The sequence below is a fragment of the Callospermophilus lateralis genome, chromosome 17 (assembly GCF_048772815.1).
Source record: "Callospermophilus lateralis isolate mCalLat2 chromosome 17, mCalLat2.hap1, whole genome shotgun sequence".
Taxonomy (NCBI): Eukaryota; Metazoa; Chordata; class Mammalia; order Rodentia; family Sciuridae; genus Callospermophilus; species Callospermophilus lateralis.
The window spans coordinates 17,714,225-17,740,626 of record NC_135321.1 but is presented as its reverse complement, the minus strand read 5'-3'; the positions used below and the strand labels follow the sequence as shown (position 1 = coordinate 17,740,626).

Genomic DNA, 26,402 nt, shown 5'->3' with positions numbered 1-26,402 from the left:
TAATTACTTTTGGAATTTTCCATTTTATATTTTGGAAAGGGAATACAAAATAATAGATAGGTGGGGAACACAGTATACTACTGCCTTGGTTTCAAATTTAACTTATATGGACCTGATTCTTCATTTGTGAAATGACTTTATCAGCTACCTCCTAGAGATATCGTAGGACAACTACAAAAGAACATGAAATAGCACAAGGAAGACTGGTTTCAATCCTAGACCCTGGGTCCAACTCCAACATTCTGTGATTTTCTTAATCTTGAAAAATTTTATTTGGATTTGTTCAGAGTTATTCAACTGAAATAAATATTGGTTTGTCCCAGCCTTTCAATGTAATCAACCCATATTCACCCAAAAGAAAGGAAACATCATAGGATAACTAAAAAGTTTAGTTATTTTGTTTTTAAAAACAACCTAAAATATGGTATATAATCTAAATTTTACAATAATTATTAAGCAATTCAGCCCAAGCACTACTCACATAGTGCACATTTCCTTTTCTGAATTTTCAATAGTAAAGTTTAATCCAAAAAAGGAATTAGCTAACTGCTCATCCTGCTGAACACTTCTTTCCAGCTGCCCCTGGGACCCAAGGGCACAAGACTTTTGAGGGAGAAACTATATCCCATTTGTTTGTTATTCAGTGTGTGTGTGTGTGTGTGTGTGTGTGTGTGTGTCTGTGTTCTCAACTCACATTTGTAAATGTGATGTATTTGTAAACATCAAAGAAATACTCCCCTCTGAGTTCCTGCTTTGCATTTACCCTCATTTTGGAAAAAAGATGAAAGACAGTTATATATTATCAAAGATTTAAGCTGTATAAAAGTTACAAAAAAATTATAAGCAGAATTTTTCAGGATCAATTTAGCTCCTTTAACGGTGACAAGAATGCCTATGTCATCTTTATTTACAACTAAAAGTTCAAATACAAGGATACCTGTGAAATTTCTGAGAATTTTTAGTAAACATAATCCAGTTTACACATGAACCACAAAGACATATATAATTGGAGTAGGATAAATCTTAATGTATCTTCATATGAATATTTAAATATGAAAACTACTTAATTAGAGAACTATAACAGGCTCCATTTTAACAAAACTATTTGTACCCCGTGAATATGCAGATCACATGCCACATTTTCATTTAAGGTCTTAATACTTTTCACAGTGGTTTATATGTAATATAAAGTACAGTTGGAAGTAAGACTAATCATTATTACATGTCAGGTAGGAAATGAATATAGCACCCTATCCACCAGGACCTTTGTACTCTCAGTTTGGAAGGGTTTATTTCATTGAGTACATAGTTTTATAAACAGCCTAGTCGGTGTCCTGTCACCTATTCTTTATGTAAGGAGAACCAGTATCAGTTAATTTAATTTTATATCAATACTAAATAAACTGTCAGTAGAGCATGCCAATTAGTAGACTAGTTCTAAAAGTACTAAGTGTGGGGTAAATAGTAGGACTGAGGCTATTTCAAACTAAGAATAAAATACAAACTAAAAGTAATTTTGTCATTCTCAGTTCTTCTGATAATTTTCTAGATTAAGAATGAATTCTAGTATTGCTGTATGTATATATGTGGCCGTATAACCAATGTGATTCTGCAACCTGTACACGTGGAAAATTAAGAATTCATACCCCATTTGAATCAAATGTATGATATGTCAAGATCATTGTATCGTCATGAGCAACTAATAAAAAAAAAACTAACTAAATAAATAAATAAGAATGAATTCTGCTTCCTGTCACACACACACACAGCCTAAAATAGTCTTTTAAGGTGACCTTATAAATAAATTATTACCTTTAATTTTTTTAGGCCAAAATTTGAAAATACCCAGCATGATATTCATTCTTGCCTTTTTCTGAGCTTTGTGATATGTATTCAGTACTAGTTCTTGATAATTTGTTAACAAGGCATTTTTAACACTTTGGACAGATGCGCATACTGTTTTCAATCTTCACGGTTAATTATTCGATTTTGTATTTGATGCCAGAACACCCCGACTCCTAATCACTGCTCATTGTTGCAAGTCCATTATATTCTAACTGTTTGAGTGCTCCCATTGACCTTGAACTGACATTATAAGCTGTGTCTAATCTTTTCACTCTATATTTCTAATGCTTCTTTTCTTTTTTCCTTTTTTCTGATCCCTGTTTAGCATCACAATGGGGCTGCCTCTGAGCCCTGCAGCTGACTCCGCCCGCTCCGCAAGGCATGCCCTCTCTCTCATTGCCACTGCCAGACCACCCGCCTTCATCACCACTATAGCCAAAGAGGTGAGGGGACTCCACAGTGTGCTGCAGTTTCCCATTTAAAGGAATTATCTGACACTGTAAACTGAGGGTTCATACCCACAAATGATCCTTCCAACTTGTTCTAAAACAAAGCAAGTTAATGATTTAGTACTGACATGAATATATGCGTGTTTGTGCTTGCACTCTGAATTCCACAGCTGTGCATTCATTACTTGTGCTGTGGTATTCACTTCTGTTCTCAAAGTTAATTCACTTGCAAATATTTGACAATAGTTTTTCAATCTGAAATATAGCAGAGGTATGCAAATTAAAACCTATTAAAGGTATTCACATTTTTCAAGTGTAAGTACCTACTTGTAATCAAAGTAAACTTCTTATTTAGCACTGGTTCTCCAACTGTAAACAAAAAATGTAAGTCATAAACGTGCTAATTGTTTTTCCTATTACATGTCACAGATAAAGACTTGAATGCCAATTGATTCCCACATTCTTAGTGTTCTAACTAATTGCCCACATCTAACTGAAAAACTAGTAAAGAACAATGAACCAATTATAGGATCTTTCTTATAGGTCTTGGTGATGGGGAGAAAAGAGAAAGGATGATAAGACCCTAAATTTTTTTTTAAAGGTTTGTTCCATTTCCACATGAATAATGTGCAGACGGGGTGTCCATAGGGCATGGGCTCTGTCTGAGTTGTTTTTCCTGTAGCTATGATGAATTTTTAAAATATGGAATAAATACTTCTGAGTCTATTCTGTTAACCTGAAACCTATTGGGCCTGTGTCTGCCCCACAGCCATCCTTAATAGGCATGCTGTAAGTATTTCTGATGTAAAGGTAGCTAGAAGGGAGGAAAGAAGGTTCTAATAGCAATTTGTATAGGTGATTATGAGGCAGTGGAACTGAAGATTTACATCAAAGATAAATTTAGGACTAGAAGTATATCTTTCTAAAAGTGTATGGTCTTATAGTAAGGTTCCACTACATATAAATTATACATACATATATATTTGGAACAAAATATTATAATGTATGTATATATAAATAAACAGTTAAAAAAATTTTTTTAGTTGTTAGTGGACCTTTATTTTATTTTTATATTTATTTATATATGATGCTAAGAATTGAACCCAGTGCCTCACACATGCTAGGCAAGCACTCTACCACTAAGCTATAACCCCAGCCCAAATAAACAGTTTTATAAGTGTTGAAAATTCTTCACCAATTTTTCCCATTCATGGAGTACACAAAGGTAGTTATATTGACTATACTGAATAAGGGTTATATTAATCTAGCAGGTTCTTATATTAATTGTGATTTCAAACTTAATTTGTACCATTTACTTATGAGTCTTGTTAATTGAACTGTTAGAACACCCATGCTTTGGATTCTCTCTTCTTTAGCTTTTGGTTAGAAAGATATTTTAAAATATTTTGATGTAACAGCCTGTATTATCTTTTAAAACCAAGTTTTCCAGTTTACTTTTTAATCATAAATTATTCAAGTAAAATACTAACATATTTCTCATTGTTACCATTGTTTCCTATCCTATCTCTGTATCCACTGCTCCATGGCTAGTCCAGGGCCTGTTAATATTCTGTCTCCTCTGAACTGGAAAACTTAAAATTTGTATGGGAAAAATCACACTTGGATTTGTTATTTGCTTTGTTCATTTTGATTTCCTAATTTGATGATAAAGCACTTAAAATAGTCTCTGGAACACAATGTTATATAAATATTATTTACCATTATTACTTGAGATCAAGGATCATATCTCCTTCTGGGTGTTTCCTAACCACACTTATACTTCAGTACCAAATATACTGAATCCATAAATCTTCAGTCTTCAATATGTTCCTTTTCTTAAATGTCATGGTAATATTGTATTAAGAGCTCAAATAATACCCAAGATATATTGAATTTTTAGACAATATTTATTGAGTTATTATACTGATTTTGGGGGTAGTGATCAAAAGTATTTCCTGAGCCACCCCATGATTTGCTTTTGTGCTCTTTTTTTTTCTGTAGTATTAGTAAGTGAAAAATAAGTCAGAAATGTAAAATTATATTAAGTGGCAGTTATATCTACAGCATGGAAATATTTTTATAGGTACACAGACATACAGCTCTTGCAGCAAATACCCAATCACAGCAGAATATGCACACTACAACCCTTGCACGAGCTAAAGGGGAAATCCTGAGAGTCATTGAAATTCTCATCGAAAAGATGCCTACAGATGTTGTGGATCTTCTTGTGGAGGTAAGAACTGTCTTGTTTAATGATATGTCAATATCCTAAATTAAATATTCCAGGGTATTAATATAAATTGGTACCTTAGTTTCCAGAATCTCTAAGATAAAGAGAGAAAAGAAGGGGAAGAAGGTAAGAGAGTGAAAGCAGGCAAGAAAGAGATAACTAAAATGAATTAACTTTTGTGACATTTCTAGAGGCTTTAATTAAATTTCCTCAAAAACCAAAATGAGTGCCATGTCTTTTTCCCATTAACATTGAATTGGTCTGTATTAGAGTATTTTTCAAAGGTTATAGAAATTCTCCTTGACATTATTAAAACAAGTTGTTTAATGTGCTTGAATGAAAGCTATATGTCTTGTACATATATATGAGTAGATTCAAAGTTAACAAGTCTATTCTATTTACTTCACTGTCATTAAATTTTTATCAAAAGTAAGACAAAGGATAGCCTGTAGTATACAAATGTTTAAAAGTAACTACTTTTGTTTTGTTTTAACTGCTAAAATCAAACTATCTAGAATTTTCATGGGCAAATGAAGCCTAATGTAATCATTTAATTTTTTTAAAATTAAGCATTTAAAATTAATGTTTCATTCATTCCTTTTCCTCCAAAGGTTATGGACATCATTATGTACTGCCTGGAAGGTTCTTTAGTTAAAAAGAAAGGTCTTCAAGAATGTTTTCCAGCTATCTGCAGGTAAAGATGCCTTCAGTAGCATGAAAAATAAGTAATTTTCAATAACAAATAATCTTAGTAGACTGTTTACAGAGATTAATTGGAGGTCTTGCCTCTTAGAAGGCCAATTATTAGTTAATATCTGCTTACCTTCTAAAATGATTTAGGTAGCTTTTAGGCAAAAATGCAAATATAGTAGAACCAGCTATGTGAAATCGGGTCATGAAGACATCTTATTCACAGGATAAAAGATGAATAAGAGATGCATGCCTAGATGTGTCTGTATTCTTCCATCAGTTACTCAGGGTGTTATTACATTACAAAATAGGGTTTAGGAAGTTTTCTAACTTAGGGAAGAAGCTGTACTTTCAGCCAACAGAAATATTATGTTACCTTTTCACCAGTGAATTTTATTTTTAATATAATGGCCAATATTTATATTATATCCTATTAATATAGGTGTTTTCCCTTGAGAAAATAATAAACTTTTTAAAACAGTGTTAAATATGTTGAGTGTAACTCTTAAGTATTACATATATTTTGTGTAGCAATAATATGCTATGAAATGAAAATTATTTTAGTGTCAAAGGTAATAACATGTTTTTTTAAGTGTGTGGATCTCAAAATGTTCATAGCCTGAGACACCTTTTGTTAAAATTTTTTTTTTACTTCCATATAGACAGTAGAAGCAATATTTAAATCTGTTCAAGATAATTGTTTTTGTAGAAAACAAGACCACCTATTATCGTGGTTGCATAACATTTTCTTTTCATAACAAGTTCATTAATATCCTTACTTACTTTTGCTAGTTTCTTTTTATTTCAAAGTTTTGTTGCAGATGCTAAGTTTCCTGAGAGTAGTGACATTATATGGTACCACTTTCTGTCTTGTGTATTTCCTGGTATTTCACCAAGTATTTGCTGAATTGATTGTACTCCATAAACCTTCCCATATATTTTTCAGTGTTTGCAGTAGACCTTTATATCTTAGTCTCTTCATTTTGCAGTTTCTAACTTATGCCACCTAACAGTTAAAACATGAATACAGATTTTTTTTAAAAAATTATATTGTAGCATATATGTGTACAGATGCACATTTTCTTATGATAAGATTGGCAAATGAGAATACAGTTAATTTTTAATGTGTTGCATAATCTGTATTATGTTCTTCTTGTTAAAAACATTATATATATTAAACCTATTGTGTGATTGATTTTTAAGAATACATAGAGCTGTTATTTTCACATTCAATTGTTCCTAAAGAAGTGTCTAATTGGAAATGTGCATTTGTCTATCACTTAGTGGAGGTGATGAGGAACAGCTGGATTAGGGCTGATCTCACTGAATGTTAACAGAGTGTTTCTTGTAGCAGCAGCTACTGCTATGTAAATAAGTTTTCTGGGGTTAACATGAGTCAATGGCTCAGTGTTTGAAGGGCCTGTTGTTCCCCTTGGCTGGGAGCCTGCCTCTTCCCCAAGCAGCATCCTCAGTTCCTGGAGTCCCAAAGATGACTGTGGGTTCTGGGTTATATGCTGGAGTAGAGTACCTGCCAGGAACTGAGCTGGACAATAAGTGGAGTGCCTAACTCGGCATATGGGAATCTGCGGAAGTTTCACAGAGGAGAAGGCAGACAAATAATAATATCTGTGAAAAATGCTTTAATAAAAGCAGTTGCCAAATGGACAAAGGGATGTATCCTCTGAGGGAATTGGGGTGATGGCTGTGGCAGGAGTGTGGTGGGTTCTGGAAAGCTTCAGAGTAGAGTTTGTTGAGGTGGGTTATTCAGAGTCGATGGGAGTATGTCTTCTTGGACTGCAGAGAGAACCAGACCAGCAAATGTGTAGAGGCACAAAAATGTACAGTGAGTTCAGGAAATGCTGTGTGGTAGGGTGGCTGGAAGGTTGGTGAAGGATGGGAGTCTAGTATAGTGCCCAAATGTAGAACTTCAAATTTCATACAAAGGAGTTGATTGCTACTTGGTAGGTAATGAGGAGTCAAGAAAGTTTTAAACAAAAGCATGTAATCCTTTTACCAGAACATAGTTGACAGGACATAAGCTTACAAAAGATCAGATTTATAACAAATATTGTGTTAAATGTTATTAAGCCTGTGAACATAAAAGCCACACAGGCCATAGATACATTTGAGAGTCAGCCCATAGATATAGAAGGATGATGAACAAATAAGTTTGTAGCTTATGCTAAATGTTAGACAAGAAATTATGGAGGACTTCAGAGAACACTAAAATTGGACAGGATCTCAAAAGTTTTACAGGTTGATGGCTATTCTACCTAATGACTGAATTTTACTAGTACTAGGTTAAGATATTAACAATAACAAAGATAACACAAAAGTTAAAATTATTTTATTGAATATCTGCCCTGTTTGTGGCATTGTAATATGTTTCTTATAGTACTTATGAGCCCTCTGCTTATCAATGTCTTTTCTTAAATATGAAACTCCAATTGAAGTTGATGGCATGGATGTCTGTGCATCAAGCATGTGACATTTGTTTTTAAAACCTTGATATGGTTTTGTATTCTTCCCTCCCTGCTTTCCTTCCTTTTGCCCTTTCTTAAAGGTGAGGTTGGTTTTAGCTTAGACTGGTTTCTATAATATTCCTGTATGCTGCTATTCAGTTGCTATGGTTAAGAGATCATAAATGGTGTGAAGCTTCACTTAGTACTTTTTATAAATGAGTAACATTTGTGAAAGTACCTAGAAGAATGCTTTTAGATGCTCAGAAAATGTTAGTTTCTTGCGGGTCTCTCTACCTTAATATTATTTGAAAAGCCAAAATGTATATCAAAATAAGTTAATATATTTGATAATATTTTGTATGTATAAAAATTACATGATGACATTGTCTTTGATTATTAGAAAAACGGTGTCTCTTTTCCTCTGCTGTCAAACCACAGTTAACACAAGGAACTTCTGTGACTCTGTAAGGTGTAGAGATTTCTCCCCGACTGCAAGCAAGCAGTTCTGGGTCTCCTCTAACTCAATTCAGTTTTAACTGTACCTGGAGATAGTGTCAGATCTTAGAGGTTGAAGACTCAGTCCCCAACACATCCCTCCACACCCTTCAGATGCCAGTCATAAGCCCTGGATTGTTTTACCTTTGCTTCTGATCGACAGAGTACAAATTCGAGTTTCCACAGTTCCTTCCTTTGGTTTGAATAATTTGTTCAAGCAGCTCACAGAACTGAGGAAAATACTTACATGTTCAACAGTTTAATATAAAGTACATTTCAAAGAACACAGATGAAGAGATGCAAAGGGCAAGATATAGGAGAAGGGGTACGAAGTTTCCATTTCCTTTTGGGTGTCCCACTCTACAGGGACTTCCGTTTGCTTACTGTGCTATGAGCCTTATCCTTTGGATTAAGGAAACTTCATTGCACAGATGTGATTGCTAATTGTCTGAGCAGGGAAATTCGACAAGTCCTGTCTATTCAGATTCTTGTTGGCCTCTCTGAGCAACATTCTTTCCTCATGGGTGTGGGATACAACCCTTCTAGAATGAGGGAGGTCTTATGACCCACTATCAGACAAGGGTGGGTCAGAAATTTTATTTTTGGCCAGTTCCAAATAGAAAGGAAGAGGAAGATTAGATTTTTTTATGGTCCACTTAGGGGAGGGAGTTATGAGCCATAGACAAGAACCAAAATAAATAAATAAATAAACATAACAACATTACAATATCACCTTCACATCTATAAAAAGTTAAATAATTTTAATCAATGTTATAAGTGTGATCTTCCCAACTAAAGTTATATTAGTTCAGTTAAGAGTTAATGTAGTATCCTGAAGTCACTAAATATTTAAAAATAGAATGTTAATTTTTTATCTGAGTCCTAAGATGAAATAGCATCATAATACTAAATAATACCGAGTTAGGTTTCCTTTATTTTATTTTATTTTATTTTATTTATTTTTTTCCCATCTCCACCAGTGGGTTTGTGATTCTGATGTGTATCTAGATTTATAGTTTCAGGTTCAGTATTTTAAAACTTGAGTGAGGTAGTTTCTCTATGATTTTCTTCTTACAGTTAATTCTCAGATTCCCATTTTATTGTTATTCTGAAAGTCTCTGGTTTATTAATTATTATATAATGACTGTAATTTAATAAGTTATGCATTCATTCACCCAGTCATATTGTTAACTGAATTTTTTGTTCATCAACATTTTCATTCAAAATGTATTTAAAGCTACAAATTGTTAATTAATTGAAAGGATTGATATAAAAAGTTTAGTTTCTAAAATTTTGTTTATATAATAGCTTTTTTGTCAATTATTAAAACTTCTAGTAATATCATCTTCTTGAAAACAGAAATGGATTATAATATATGCCAGTACAATTTGTTAGACATTCTTTCTGCATCACTGACCAAAACTCACTTGCTTATGTTAAAACAGGTAGCAGTGCATGATTAATAAAATAATACAATCATCTTTTTCATGTATATAGCACTTCATAGGGTACTAAATGTTTTAAACCATCAATTCTCAAAATTTTTAAGAAGGACATTTTATAGATTTAAATAGAGGGAATTGCGGCAAAGGGACATAAGAGTAGGAAAGAAAGAGGAGACCAACGTGAGGTTAGAAGGCCTATGTATTTGACAATCTGAAACCCCACGCTTGTCTTTAAACTCAGGAGGAGCCAGTGTACAAATCAGCCAGAGCTGAGTCACACTGTTGATATGATAAAAAGAGATCACCTGTTCAAGAGAAATGTAACTTTTGTAGAAGTAAGATCAACATGAAATTGTAGGTTCTTATAAAGAAAACATTAAATATATGTCATTGATAGACTATCAGATAGTTAGAAATTCTGTAATTCTTAAGAACATGCTAGGAAGGAGCTAAGTGTTAAACAAAGTATATTTATTGTCTCTTATTTGATAGACTAAGGAAACACATAGGAAGGTAAAATTCAAAAACATTATGAGAAATCGCTCCCCATTAGGTACTGTGGGGAATAGTGATCTCCGATTATTATTCCCAGACCACTTTCAAGAGAATGGTCTGTTTTTAGGCTACACTGAGGTCCCCTACACTGGGAAGCTGCACTTAGCAGCCTCACTGGTGATTCTTAGGCACACTAAAGTTTAAAAACAAGCACTCTAGCCATCTAAAATCAAGATAAACAAAACCTGTCACTGTGCTTTGTGGCCATTTTCTCTTATGTCACACTTTGGACCCTTGAATGCGTTTCAGTTATATAGTGAATATACTCTGATTCTCTAAAGAAATACCTAAAGACATTCCTTCAGCTCGTGTAATTCCAGTGAGGACCCTTGGTTTTTCAGACTTGCTCTTAGTACTGCACAAGGCCTGCTGGGGACTTGAAAACCTCTATGGTCTGTTTATTACTCTAAATATTCTAGTTTAATCCCTAGATAGAGTTAAACCATCAAAGAGCTGCATGTTACGCCCAAGCCGACTGGTTTCCTCCAGGCATCTCCCCACCTTCACATTCATATGATGCCCACAGTTTGCACTGGGCGCCTTGGAGGAGAGCAGAGAAAGCCGCCAGCACAGGGAGTATGGGGCTGTCATGTTCATGGCATTTAGCATGTTGTTGACTGTCCTATGAAGGCTTTAGACATCTCTTTTCAATCTGATGACAGTTATTTTCTGTTATTTTTTTTTTTTTTTTGTCTCAAGGAACCTAGATTGTATATTGAGTTTTGTTTTATTTATTTATTTTTTTATTGGTTCCCAAAACATTACAATGATCTTGACATATCATATATCATACATTTGATTCAAATGGGGTATGAATTCTTATTTTTACCATGTGTACAAATTGCAGGATCACATTGGTTATACATCCACGTTTATACATACTGCCATACTAGTGTCTGTTGTATTCTGCTGCCTTTCTTATCCCCTTCCTATCCCCCTGGTTTTTGTTTATTTTCCATGTAATGAGTATTAATTTAAAAACTTTGCTTTAGCCATTAGGGAAATTCTCTGCTTCATTTTAGTAAAGTATGGCTTCATCTCCCGTACTGTGTACCTCATCATACTCCCACTCCTGTTTTCCTTTCCTTATTACTCTATTATAGTCTATCAGCTTCCATAAGTCCTTGATGAGGTGTGTATATGTTATATATGAGTAGGTATATATATGTGCATGTGAAATACACACAGTTTCAATTTTATTTCAAAAGCAATGAAAGCAAAAATAGTCATTGTAAACATCATATCAGCTATGGTTATTTTCTAAAAATAAAAACTTCCTTGTACTAACTGAAAAATTCTAGATCTTCCTGGAGTAGTTTATGTAGCTGTAGATATTTTCCTATAACATATCACCAATAAAATATATAAAAATCACATAGTAATAACTATTACCTAACTTTATAGTCATAGTCTTAAATATTTCCTAATAATTCACATTTGAGTTCCAGGGATATTATTAATAACTTAGTGGCACCTATTAATAATACCAGAAAAATGACTGAGATTTCACTGCCCTTGAGAGAATATAGCATGCGTATCTTTAAAAACAAAGTTATACAAAATAGTTCTACTGTCAGATTTTTCATCGCCATTACAAATAAGACTTTATTATTATACAGGAATTAAACTGCATTCTTTTTAGAACACAGATAACAGCATGTCAGAAATGACTTCCTGCAGATTCTTTGACATCTATCTCATTGGCCTTTGCTTTACCTTCATCAGTCTCTGAGGTGATCTTCAGAAGGCATCATCCAGTACTCTAGGTAATTACTGTAGAGACAGAATGACAGAAGGTTCTGAGTAATACACATTTAATTGCCTGGAATATAAATAATACAGCATCTTCAGTTAAAAATACCCTAGACAATAAGACAGTAGAACTAACTCTTCAAGGCTTGAAGGAGAAACATCACTGAAGTTTCATCAGAGTTTGTTGTTAAAAGTGGTTACGAGGTGCTGTATTTCTGAATTTAAATCCCCTTGTGAAGCTTGTCACCTACCAGACCAGTTGACACCAAGCATGCTGTCTTTGACTCAATTTGATGTTTACTCCCCTTTAGGTCATCATACCAACCCTGACTCATTTTTTGCCACTCTTGTTTGATTCAGTAGCCTAATATGTGAAAATATGCAGTGAGTGCACTTTTGGTACACTTTATGCAGATGATACTGAAGTAAAAGTACTCGTGGAATTCCAAAGGAATTCTTAGTATTCATGTTGCAAAAGTATTCTTTACTGATGGTGGAATACAGAGATTTGAGCTCTTGTAAACTACTATTAAAGTTTAGTTAGAAATAAAGATAGGGCTGGGGCATTGCTTAGTGGTAGAGCACATACTTAGCATGTGCAGTACCCTGGGTTTGATCCTCAGCACCAAAAAGGAAAGGAGAGAGGAGGAGGAAGAATGGAGAGAGAGAAAGAGGGAGAGAAAGGGAAAGAGAAACAAAATATTTCTGTAGGTATGACACAAGTAAGTTTAAGGCTTTTTTTTATTACGTTCTTCAGGACTAGTAGTGGAATAATGAACAACGAGAAAAAGAATAAGGGATTTTTAAAATGAAGTATAAATTAATGGGAAAATAAGATCACATTTACATAAGCTCATATTTGTGACTCTGAGTCACTTAGAACTGCACAGTCATGCACATTGTAAGTAGTTTGAGAAAGGAGGCTTGTGCCTTCATTACTTGCCCAGTGCCCTATAGCAACGGAGCGGGCTCCATCTGGCCAAAGATCTATGCTGCAGGACTCCCCGTTAGTCCCTATATCATATACTCATGTTGTTTTAGGTTGAGGCAATTTATTTGATGTGTGACTTAAAGTGATTCAATTTTCATGCATTTAAAAGACTTGCCAAATAAATAAATTCACAAATACAAAAGATATCCTTTCTTAGGCTCTGTCCCAATTTTTAGTTCAGAAAATATGAACACACTACATAGAACACTCAACTCTAGAACAGTGGTTGAATAATGACACCAACTATTTGGCTCCATATGTTCAGTCCTTAATTTGTTTTACTAGATGGCACCAGTTTTTGCACTTAAGGAGTAACCTTGCTGCAATTTTTTCCTAGAACTGCAAGTTGCAAAATTTTAGATCTGGAAAGCACCTTCTGTAATGAGTCCCCTACTCCCATCCTTCCTTTTATGAACAGGCAAACTGAAGGCTTTTTTTGTGCTGACAGACCAATGGGAAGCTCAGCTCTACTGAACAGATCTCACACCTGCAGTGTGTTCTGCAGGGTGGGATGGGTGTCCCTGCCCAGGCATGGACGTGTTAGGGGAAGCACAGAGTTGTGCCCGCCCATCAGAAGATGACTGTTGATTTGTCCAAGCCCAGGCTCCTCCTCTCTCACCTCCTCTTGGACCTTGCTCTTTAGAAAACCCTTTTCTCACTTTACCCAAGACTTCTCTGTGGCATCTCTTTCCCATCCCAGGAGCATGCTTATTATCTCTCATTTAAAAACTTTTCTTTCTGTCCACATCTTCTCTCCCTACTATCTAATCTCTCATCTCTCCTCTTCCAGGAAGAGGAGTCTGCACACTGGCCACTTTGTCGTCTCTCCTGCTGTCTTGATCTGCTGGAGACTGACTTTTGCCTCCAGTATTTTGCTAATCTCTCCATTCCTTTCTTTCTCTCTCTCTCTCTTGTGCACACACTCACTCTCTCACTCTTTCCAAATCCGCACCATTTTTTGATTTCCACATGCTTTTCACTCTTTAAAGTAGTGGTTCTCAATTGGGTCTCAAGACCTCATAAACATGGAAAAACCTAAAGAGATTTTTGTTTGTAAAGTTTCTACCTATAGATTCTTAGTGTATTAGAAATTAAAAGTGAGCGATTTACAGAGTAATTACAGATTAATTTAAAGTTACAATAATAGACTTGCTTCATGTTAATAGAAAACATTTTTGTGACAAATAACTACTTTCCAAGACAAAATAAATAAATACGAAGAAAAGAAGCAATGTTGTACATTTTCATAGAATTTTTAAATGTCTGGTTTAGTAGAAGTCAAGTGGAATTTCATACCTATGCATGTTTTTAATTTGTTGCAGCATGTAGTTTTAGTTGAATTATATGATGAAAATTTGGAAATTTGGTCTCACAAAAATATCTAATTGAAAAAAGGAAGGATGCTATAATTTAATAGTCTTTTCGGATAATTTCACATCTTTAACACTACACCAAAACTCAACATATGGTTATTTTTAAAGGTTAGTTCCAGTGGAATCTGCAATCATGTAAGTTTTTCATACTGTTAAATTAAATCCATTGGTGTGTAGTACACTTTGACTCTTTCACCAATACATAATTTTGCAATATTTTGTGCTGGTCTTTGAAAATGCCCTGCTCCAAGGAACTTACTCATGAAAAGCTCTCTAAATCCTGTCCTTTTAAGTTTTTATGGAGACTTCATTGCATAGTTATGATTAAAGCATGGACGACTATGTAGAAACGTGATTGAACACAAAGGTTGTTATCTGATGTTTATAGACTGGGAAAACCCTGAAGGCTGTGGGCAGAGCATTCCCCCATGGTAAACCACTTGCCTAGTATGTATGAGGCTGCATGCATGCTAAGCAAGTGCTGTACCGTGGAACTTCATCTCCAGACTCTGACCTATGGACTTGGAGTGATAATGCTCTGTCAGTGAAGGTTCATTGATTATAGCACAGGTACCACTCTGGAACAGGATGCTGAGGGTCCGAGAGGCTTTGTTTATGGGGGGGTGGGGGAGTATGGGAATCCTCTGTACTTTCTGCTCAGTTTTATTGTGAACCTAAAACTGCACTAAAAAACAAAGCATTAAAAAAAAATAAAAGCATATCATCCACTCAGTATACTGAGTCAGGAAGTCAATGTGAATTTCATTGTTTTTATTTTTAATGAATCAGTATGTCATTTTAATCACCAAATGAGAACTTTTAATTAATTGCTTAGTCCATTATGGATTATAGCATACAATTATTTGAAATACAACACTAAATGGTGTTTATTTTAGAATTGAAAACTAATATGAACAACTATTTTAGTTGACTGGTTTTAAATATATAAATAGCCAATCTCAGTACCAGATTCCAAAATAAGGAAAAAAAAAAATCTCTCAAGAAACAGGAATGGAAAAGATGGAATGCAAGTGATTTAATAAAGTTAAAGTTTTTAAGTACTCCTTTGACTTTTCTTAAAAATTCCTGAAACTATTTTAGAATCCATTTGTTTGTTCCGCACGCATTACTGTGCATCTGTCTTGTGTGCCTTGCTGGATCTGTGCAGGCGGCTGAGCCACATCAAAATAGTCAGGTAGTCCCTGCCCTCACAGGCCTTGAATTGGACTAGTAGAGACAGAGAGGTAAAAGCAGTGAAGTATCACAAACACTGGGAAAAAGGAGGCCCAGGACAGAGGACCAGATGCTCTGATGGAAGAACAGAATGGAAGGAGTGAGGAATTGTGCAGAAAAAAAAAAAAAGAGAGAAGAACTGGTAATGATTCAGAGGAGTTTTAAAAGATGAGTAGCATAGACATTCTTCAGGCACACAGGTCCTGATTTCAAAATCTATGCTTATTTTAGTATCCCAAATTGACTCTCATTGAAGGAAATATTATATTAAATGCTATATTGAATCTCTGACTAAATGAACACTGATTATTTTGCAAAAATTATACTGGATATTCTCTTACAATGCATATTTTACTTCCAAGAAAGAAGAAGTTTTTTGTTGATAGAAGCATTCTGTACATAGAACTGAGTAGTACATTTAATGGCTTGACTACTTTGACTTCTTGGTACATATTAAAGATGTAAGTAATGGAAAGATGGGAACTAACTTTAAAGGTCTTGAGGCAAAATATATATATATGTGTGTGTATATATATATATATATATATATATATATATATATATATATATGATTTTTCTTCAAATGGATAAACCACCCAACTTTTGGTAGTATTGATATTGAAATTGAAAAGTGTTTTGTAGTTGTTTTCCTGGATTTTCAGGTTATCTGTGAATTGATCTTCATTGGAAGGCATATTAGTAGTTTTTATACATAAAATGTGCTTCATATCAAAACATTTTCCTTCACCTTTTTCCTATAATTAAAATATGCTTACTAATTTTTGCTTGCATTAAAGTATGTTAGAACTGTGGTGCCCCATATAACCACTATAAACATGAGGTCAGTCCATTCCTACTCATGTGGGAAAAATGTTATAGAAAAGACATTTAAAGAGGGACTAGCCAAGTTGCAGAAGAGTACAAATAAAATCACATTTTAAAAAGAAAACTGTGAATCTAGATATTCATGCATGTACCTGTATATATACAAAGAGAAAAAAAAGTCTGGAAAAACACTCCAGGATAGTTCTGATGGTTATCTGGGAGGGGGTGGTGATGCATTAACTGGTAACTTCCACTTTTAACAGTTTTACATAATTTATTTTTTTTCCTCAATGTACATTCCTAGAAACATATATAAAACACATGCACATACATATGTGTGCATGTATATGTATACTAAAATTCAAATGAAAGAACTAAAAAGTAATCACTGGGAAAATATTAAAGCTATAACATAGATAAGATACAAAAAATCAAGGTAAAATAAGCATTTATACTTTTCAACTGAATTAAAAACCATCTAATCCAACAGAAGAGTAAAAAGTTTATATTTTCAGAGATGGTGTACCTTTTCTTAAACTTTGTTATTATGTAGACAGACTGATTGATTTTGCTTTTCAAGTGAAAAGCTGAATCAGCCTTGTTCACCCTAAATGGGCACTTAAAGTCCAGTAAGGAAATGCACACAGTCTGCTTTACAACAGTGCATGAGCTCATTTTTAAAGAAACTCCTCCAAACCTGTGGTTTGTTCTCATCCCTTATGGTGATAATAATAATGCAATATAAAACAGTTCTATCCTAACTTCCAGTAAAATCCTTAAACTAGTAACCATTTTACAGTATACTTTTGATAATAATTGTCGATAATACTCTTGTACTCACAAGTAGAATTCTCTCTAAAATCATTCTAATTCATTTTCCCATTCCTAAAACCTCCCCAACAGATAGCTGTCTCTCATTATTAAAGTTCTTCATATTAAAATAAAACAAAACAGGGATGGAGGTATAGCTTAATGGTAGAACACTTAACTTGCAAGAGCAAGGGCCTGGGTTTGGTCCCCAGCACCATAATACATAGATAGGTAGACTGAAAGAAAGAATAAAGCAAAACAAAATTCTAGACCTTCCAGGAGTGTTTATTTCATTGAATAACAGGAAGAATATTTACTTTTGAGCCTTTTTAAAGTGCTACAGAGAACTAAAATCCATATTATTTGTATTAGCAAATATAGATTAAAACTAAAATTATTTGTACTTTTTATCAGATTATACTTATAAATCACAACTATTTAAAAATATGTAAATATTTAGGGTATTTGTTTCCCCTAATTCATTAGCATGTTATTAGCACTTACTTGCCCTAGGAAAATAGCATATTAACTACATCTTGTTTATTCTTTCTGTAGTATATATTCAGAGATACAGATGGCAATAAGGATGATAGTTACTAAGGTTAATGTTTTTCATAGAAAGAGCTTACTGTATGCCAGGTACTATTCTGAGTACTTTGCTAATATGAACTTATTTTAAGTTCCAACAACCTTAATAAGTACTATTGTCATTCCCATTTTTTAGATGAGGACACCAAAATGTTGATAATTTAAGCAGTTTGCAAATGCTTACACAATTAGCGCAGAACCAGGTGAGACCAATTTCCCATCCATTGTGTCACACAACCTAGACATGCATGATATTTTTCCTTGCAGAAATTTCTGCTCTATGGACGGTCCCAGAAGCATTTCCAGTCCTTCCCTGGCTACAGGGTGCTATGCTAAGTGATTTTTTTTTCTCAAAAGGAAAGTAATTCACATATTAACCACTCAGCAGTAAGTATTTTTGACTATTCATAGTATGCAAAATCCTGTTTGGGAAATAGTAACTATAGTAACTATAGTTACTATAGTATCACCATCACAGACTAAGGGATTTTCATTTGTTCTTTTGAGCTGGTGCTCTCCACTGGAATAAAACACTTCTAGAAAGTATTTCCTCACATTTGCATACCTCCAGAACTAATAGCATCTCCCCCTGAGCTGATGCCTTAACTATAGACTTTGATGTATATAAATCTTCCAAATGCCTGTCCACAGAGTCCTGGATTTCTGGGAGGTAACTATGAATGTGTTCTGTAAAGGGGATTTTTCCTCTACAAAGTGTTCCCTTGATGGCAGCTGTGACATCACTGAGGATGCTGACCAAGGCACTAAGGACCTATTCCTCATCCATTAGGCTAAACTCTTCATATGCATGGCACTCACCTTGTACTGTCCAGCCAAAGGGATTGGGACATTTGGTAGTCACTGGTATTTTCTTTTTGGTCAGAATGAACTAAATGTTGCTCCCATTACAGAAGTCCTGTCATTCTTCTTTGCAAAACCAGATTGCCTGTGATTTGGGCTCAAGTCTTTCTCCATGGTATATTTGGAACATATCATGGATATTTCTGTATCTAGTATGCATAATGAATAAAGGACATGGTGTGTTGTTGATTCGATTTTCAAAAACTTTTAATATTAATAATGAAATCCACATATACATCCTTCAGAGTATAACCAAGTGAATCAATCCAAAAAGTTATTTCATGGAAATTAGAACAAAAAGCCAATGCTGGATTTCCCCCCCCCCCCTTATTGGCAAAAAAGTAGGAAACTTGATAATACCAGACGCCGTAGCTTGTTGGTGAGAATGTAAAGCATTTTGGCATTTTCTATCAGAATTTAAAATGTGCATATTCTTTGATCCTGCTCTGGTGAATCCATCCTACAAAAATAATCACTAGGTATCTAAGATTCCCTATACAATATAACCTAACCAGACATCAGAAAAAAAAATGAATTCAGGTGTGAGAAGAATTACCTGAGATCCATGAGAGAGGCCTGAGATGAGAGAGAAGGTCTCATGAAGTCCTGAGGGGAGACTGCTGCACTGTAGAAGAACTGTAATATGATATCATTCCTGTATTAAGTTAGAAAAAGCTCTCCAGATTCTTAACAGCAGTTACTTTTGGTGTGAGAAGGAAGATGTACTTTCTTTTTTTTTTTTTTAATAAATAATTATTATGTTTTAAACACAGTGGCCTGTAAAGGCATCCTTTATCTAGATTACCAAGAAACAGGGCCCCAGTGAAGTGAGGCCTCTGAGCAGTGGAGATATTGGCCCAATGAGATTTTCAAGCAGAGGGAGCAGCAATGTCACAGCCCTAAAGTGGGAACCATGTGAACATATCCAAGAAAGTGCAAGGAGATTTCTATGCATAGTGAGCCAGAGGAGGAGGAGATGAAGTCTGAATGGTGTTAGGGTTTTGAGGGACAGCTGTGAACAGACGAGAGAGGGAATGGGATTCGTGGTTGATGACAAGGATCACCCTGGCTGCATGTGGACAGCAATGGAGGTGTGGAGATAGTGACTTTAAACTGTTGGGATAAGAACACATCAGTCCCAGGCCCAGCAAGAGATGTTTTACATCATCACTCCCATCAACTTTCTTCTCCACTTGCTTGAGTGCTAATGTTCTCAGGTGTTCTTTTGGTCACAAAATAGAGGAAAACAGTTATTCTAACTTGAATGTAACAAAAGGATTCTGGCCAGCTTATTACCCATGAAATTCTACACAAGTGACAGATTATCATCATAGAGAACTGGAAACTAAGCATTTTCAGAAGGCTTAGCATACATAAGACCCCAGAATTTTAGAAGAATTTAAGACTTTACTGGAGAATTAAGTCAAGACTAGCCTAATCATAAAAACTATGATGGACCCCCCTTTTCAATCCATTGATACCTTCAAGGGAGGGGGCATTTAATGTATATCTTACCATCCTTAATCTCATCAGCCCCCAAATGAGAAACTGGCTTCAGGAAGAACTCTCCTCTATGGGTATGGCAGGCCATGGAATCCTCTATAGTGATTGACCTACTGTATCCAGTTCCCAGAGTAAGCCTTGTGAAGTGACTGTTTTCATGCCACAGATTTCTTAAGAGAGCCAGCTATAGCCGGGTGCAGTAGTGCACACCTATAATCCCTATGGCTCAGGAGGCTAAGACTGGAGGATCGAGTTCAAAGATAGCCTCAGCAACAGCGATGCACTAAGGAACTCAGCGAAACCCTATCTCTAAATAAAATATAAAATAGGGCTGGGGATGTGGCTCATTGGTTGAGTTCAATCCACAGTACCTCCCCCACCCACAGAAAAGAGCCAGGTATAAAAAGTTTATTAGAAATCACAAGATAAAAACAGGCCATGAGACCTTCACTGTCCAGAATTCTTTAAGATATTGTTTAGGAGTCTTAGTCTAGTAGTAAATTGCAAAGAATGAAAAATGCAGACCTATAATATATGGTCCTTTCAGGCAGACTAAAGATTTGATACCAAGAATAGATTTGATCTTTTTTCTCCCATAAATAATAGTGTTTGAAGTGATGTAGAAGGATGAGGTTGATATCCAGAACATAGAAAATGGGAAATGTAACAAAAACTTTTTAGAATCTGGCTTGAATAAGATTTTGTCTACATAAATGTATTTTACCGATGTTTTGTTTAGAAAAGGGTTATTTTAAGGGTGATTATATGTTCACTTTTGCCAAAGGATTGTGGCAATATAGCTGTTAAATCTGTGCAAATAATAGATAAGGCACTGCTGCAAATTTTATTTTCCTATGGCCATTAGCTTACACAGAATAAATATTTGTTAAAACATTTGTCAGATATTAAATTTCATGTTACCCTAATAGGATATAATTACATATCAGTGTATTTTTACAGGCAGCGATGTTGATATTGACATGAATGTAGATTCAGCAATAACTAATTCTTAGACCACTGTAGTTATTGAATAACAAAACAGTAAATGTTTTTAAACTCTTCTAAATCATTTTCATTTTCAAATATAACAACATTAGATTTTTAATGCAGATTTCCATTCTCTGTTGAGGTAGAGTAATATAATGTTTTCTATTGGAAAACTTTAAAGAAATGAACTTTTTATTAACTACTTAATAGCGAGGAAAGCTTCATATGTTTCGGGAACTTTCTTATCCTTCCTTCCCTCAAACCAGTGTATAAGGAGGACAGTGCTATTCCTAACACAACCCCACAGGCATTCTGAAGTAGTATTTTCCATGGGATAAAAGTGAAGCCTTGACTTTCTACTAGAGGGAAAAGAGTTGGTCATTGGGTGAGGCTTGGGCATGGGACAAAAATACCGTGTTTCATCCAATACTTGGTAATAAGTAACAAAGAAAAAGTTTTAAAACTAATAGTTTTCCAGATTTACAAACTATATAAGAATGTCATGTCTGCAAATACCAAAAGGGCCCTATCAGAATGCTCCCATCACATGTTCAAACCTGTCTCTCTCAGCCTCTCTTCTATAATTTCTGAAATTTCTCATGTCCTAATAGTTTTTTACTCTACACCTACTTCAAGAAAGCATTAGACAAATGGTATTTTTTTCCTGTCCCGTTTTACCTCCCTCTCCTCCCTTTCAACAAAATAGAAAAGTTAGTTTGGTCATATATAACCAAAGGGGGAAATGACAAGTAATGTATTCAAAAATTAATGCAAAATTCTCATAAATATTTAGGGTAGGCTGCTTGTTCACCTTGACAACTCACAAGGAGACCATAGAACTGGATAATGTGATGTATATTTAAAACTCTTTGCTGTTATAGAATCATACCTGATTTATACTGCTAATAATTTTTACTCTTATATTCAGACCCTAGCTATAAGAACTTGAAATCAGTATGATAAAGCATAAATCAGGAATTCATTAATACAGCCTTGGAATCTAATCTGGGTAAAAGAAAAACAAATGATAAAACAACCTCTTACAACCTTCAAAATCTTCCTAAATACTATTTTTATGTAGTACAAAATAAATAAATATCAAATATTTTATTCATACCACCTCTAGTCATTGTTATCATTTAGATTAACTGGTAATTGTGGAAAATCTAGAGAATTTTTTCCAGGTAACTTTTTTGCCAATAGATAGCTTTCTAACTTCATTCTAAATTACTAATGAGAACTTTAGACATCATTTTATGTAGCCTTTTGTGATTGTTCTGCTAGAAAGTATATTCCACTACTGAATAATGTTAATACCCCATGAAAATATAATTGAATATGTAAGCCTTTTCAAAATTTTTCCCAATTCTATTCAAATGAAAATGTTTCCATAAGTCATTGTTGCAAAATTGGATTTTCAGAATTAATCTTAGTTTGTATTTCACTCATTGTTTGAGAAATTCAAGAGTATTTATGATTATAAAGTTGTTTTCTATTGAAGATAACTAATAGGCCTAAATGATATTGTGCATCAGTTTTCTTTCAAAGGATTTCTATGAATTACTAAAATTAAACATTCTTGAAAAATTTAACATTTATCATAGAGGTGTTTCTTTAGAAATATATATCAGACGTGGCTTTAATCTCTGAAATGTGATGCTGTCCACTTTCACGTGCAGGTCATCTCACCTGGCTTTTTGTTTTTGTTGTTGTGAAAATGTTCGATTCAGGTTCTACATGGTCAGCTATTATGAGAGGAGTCACAGAATAGCAGTTGGAGCGCGCCATGGTTCAGTGGCCCTGTACGACATCCGGACTGGAAAATGTCAGGTAAATAAATCATTGTGACTTCCTCTCCATAAAGTGTGGAAGTTATTGAAAGGAGAAGGAGACCAGCACTTCACCAGTTGACGTGCTGAGCTGCTGGAACATTATGGATAATGCTAAAGGGATCAATAGTTTAATGAAGGACTCAAAGCATATAGAGCCCCACTGTCTTTATTCACTAGGACTGAAGGGCTGCCACAGATGGCTTCAGGATAGAGCCCAGAGTGAGGTGGTACTGCTCTCCAGCAACTTTGCAATACACCTCTTCTTTTTTAAACAAAGTTTTCTGGGCTTCTAATTTTTGTCAGGAGTTTTCTGAAAAAAAGTTGATGATGCACTGTTATGATATAATGGTTGAACAAAAAATTTATTCTGTAAGTAAAATGATTTATTTACATGGTAACAGATGTTTATATAATTGCAAGACAGTAATCTAGTCAGAATTCATAAAAAGAAAGCAATTTCATTTAGTAAAGCTTTATTAAAAAATAAAGTAATGCTGTCTTTGAAATAATGATATTACTTTGAATACTTTTATAACACTTTTTTATGTTTTTATAATATGTTACTCTTTATTAAAAATTCATCTTGGTTTTGATCTTGATCACCTTGTTCTCAAAATATAACAGAGCTAGCTAGCCCTACTTTAGATATAAGGGAATTGAAGCTCAGAGTGTTAGTAGCTTTATCCCAGTCACATTAGTGGCTAAGGGCAAACCAGACCTAGGCACCATTGAGATGGCAAAATTATACCATTCATTGATAAATAGTGCCAAAACAGCTTCTCCCCCCACTCCTCTTCCTCCTTCTCCTCCTCCTTCTCTTCTTCTTTTCCTTGTCCTCTTCCTCCTCCTCCTCCTCCTTTTTTTTGATTCTTTTTAGTTCTACATAACACTAGGATTCATTTTGACACAATTATAAAAGCACAATATGTAGCTTCTTATGTTTCATTGTAGTGTTTATTAATGCTGATATATTTACCTGTCTTGTAGTATAAGGAATTTCCAGAAGGAGTATGAAAAAATTAATGAGGATGTGACTAAAATTTTAGGCTGTCTCTTAAATGCAATGAACTGTTCATTAATCCTCCGAAACTTCCCTGTCAGCTTTCAATGAAGTAGTTCTAAAAGATGGTAACAGGTGTTGGGGTAAAACATTCAACAGGCAGACAAGTTTGGGAGATCTGTGTGAATGTGCTTTGCGCATAGATTATGCACTATTTGCTATACTTATTTAACTGTTGGATTGTGTTGGCATGTGTAAATCTCCTACCCCATGACATATTTCTTTATGCTGGTCTGTCACTGAAACCACTCTGAATGCTTGTCTAAAAATTAAGTTACATGTTATTTATAATATTCTTTCAGAAGAGAGATTCTTCATAGGGCATTTTCAGACTCTCTTAAGACAAATATTTTTCTCTTTTTAAACCTAATTTTTAAAACAGATATATAAAAATTATATGTATTGTTGGAGCGCCATGTGATGTTTCAATACATGTATATGTTGTATAGTGTTTAAATCAGGTTAAACATCTTTATTTCCTCAAACACTAATCATTTCTTTGTGGTAAAACACTCATATTCCTTTTTTCTAGCTTCTTAATTCAGCACATTGTTATCTATAGTCACCTTACCGTCCAGAACACACCGGAGCTTTCTATTTCTATTGAACTGTAATTTAGTACCCATGGATCAACCTTCCCCAATTTTCCCCTGTCCTCTACTTTGGTAACCACCTGTTTTTAAAACAGTTTGAAAAATTGGAGTTTATTAGACTTTGAGAGAAATAAACCACAAACATCTGCAAGGTAAAGATGGAAAAAAAATAACAGGAGACCTTGTAAAGCTTCAAAAATGAACTGAAGAAATTCTAGAGAAGATTCTTCATTATCAGATGAAATGCAGTTGCCACTGGCAGACAGCCAAGCGAACCAGTGAATGCAATGAGCTAACCAAAAGTAAGCTGGAGGACAGCAAGTGTACACTAGTGACAAAGGACCAAAGTGCACTGAAGTATACATTGCTTTCCATTTCTCTTCCTACTAAGTGGTCTCAGTGATGAACTCGGTAATATACTGAAAACATTAATGTTTTGAATACCTTCTTCTTTTCAACTCGTTTACTTGAGATATACTTACCAAAGTCATTCTTTCTTAAAAGGAATTTGAAATACCATATTTTCTATACATTATTTTGATGCATTATTTTAGTGTCCCCATGATTTTTTTCTACTTCATCTTCTTAATTTTAGTACCTAAAATTATCATTAATGTTTCCAGGGTGAATAGCCTTTACTTTCGCATTTTGTATGAAGGGAACACCTACCCTTTTCTCTCTCATCGTTCTGTGAAAACACAGCTAAATCTCCAAGATTTATCTTAACTACTCTTGCCAGCTATCATTTATATCCAGTGACAATGAACCCTTAAAAGATCCTCTTACTTCTTTTATTAATGTTGTAAGATTTAAGATAAGTGAGTGAACATCTGAAACAGCATATAGTATAGGTAGCGTGCTTAGAAATGGTGTTTTAAGAAGTAAATCATAGGATCATTTTAAACTAGGAATGCAGTAAAGCATTTCTTGAAAAATATTTTGGAATCAGTTACAGGGACAGTGGGGTGATTTTTCTAGCATGAGCAAAGACACAGAGATATAACATTAAAAATTTAAAAGGGATATTTTAAAAATTTACCTGATTATAGGAATAGGGTCCCAATAGGTGGAAATATAAAGTCTGATGCCTTAGATGGAATAAGGGTCAGATATGTCTCTTGCTGTAATTAGATTGGCTGGTACAAAATAAAGGAAAAATTAAGCCCCTTTCTCTTACCTTTTGACTTAAAAAAAAAAGAAAAGAAAAGAAAGAAAGAAAGAAAGAAATCAATGTTCAACTTTTGATCTGTTCCTCCCAGACTTGAAAAGGATGTGATACAAAGCCATAGGATGAATATGGTGTAATTATCTGGAACATGGATTTTACAGAAGTTAAGAGTTGGCAAAGTATGGCCCAAATCTGTCCTGCTGCCTGTTCTAATAAGTAAAGTTTTATTGGAACACAGCCACACTCATTCAATTATGCATTGCCTACCACAATGGCAGAATTGAGTAGTTAGCAACTGGCAAAGAACCTTTGTGATCTGAAAGCTAAAAGATTTACTATCTGCCCCTTTATAGAAAAAGTTTGCTGACTTCTAACTGATTGAGGAAGGTGATTGAGGAAGAAGAGTTGACTAATTTAACTAAAAGTGATTTAGAACATTATAGTATAATGTTAAGAATAATTAGAATAGTAAGAACAATTAGAAAGATGTGTGGGTTTGAATCCCATATCCACCACTAATTAGCTTTATAACCTTGAGAAAGTCTCCTAACTTCTCAGAGCTGAAATTTCCTCATCTGTAAAGTGGCAATAGAAATAGCACCTATTATTGGGACAAGTGTTAAAGAATTTTTTCAAAACACTTGTTGAAGATGGT

The 26,402-nt window shown here is 34.4% G+C and overlaps 1 protein-coding gene across 2 annotated transcripts in view; it reads left to right on the top strand.

Moving 5' to 3' along the window:
- Wdr7 (WD repeat domain 7) overlaps window positions 1–26,402 on the top strand; it is a 323,602-nt gene that overhangs the window by 237,850 nt on the left and 59,350 nt on the right. For both annotated transcript variants that reach the window (XM_076836770.2, XM_076836771.2), the window contains 4 exons: window positions 2,171–2,288; window positions 4,378–4,527; window positions 5,136–5,218; window positions 22,825–22,924. In XM_076836770.2, coding sequence (XP_076692885.1) covers window positions 2,171–2,288; window positions 4,378–4,527; window positions 5,136–5,218; window positions 22,825–22,924 — 451 coding nt within the window. The remainder of the gene's footprint in view (window positions 1–2,170; window positions 2,289–4,377; window positions 4,528–5,135; window positions 5,219–22,824; window positions 22,925–26,402) is intronic.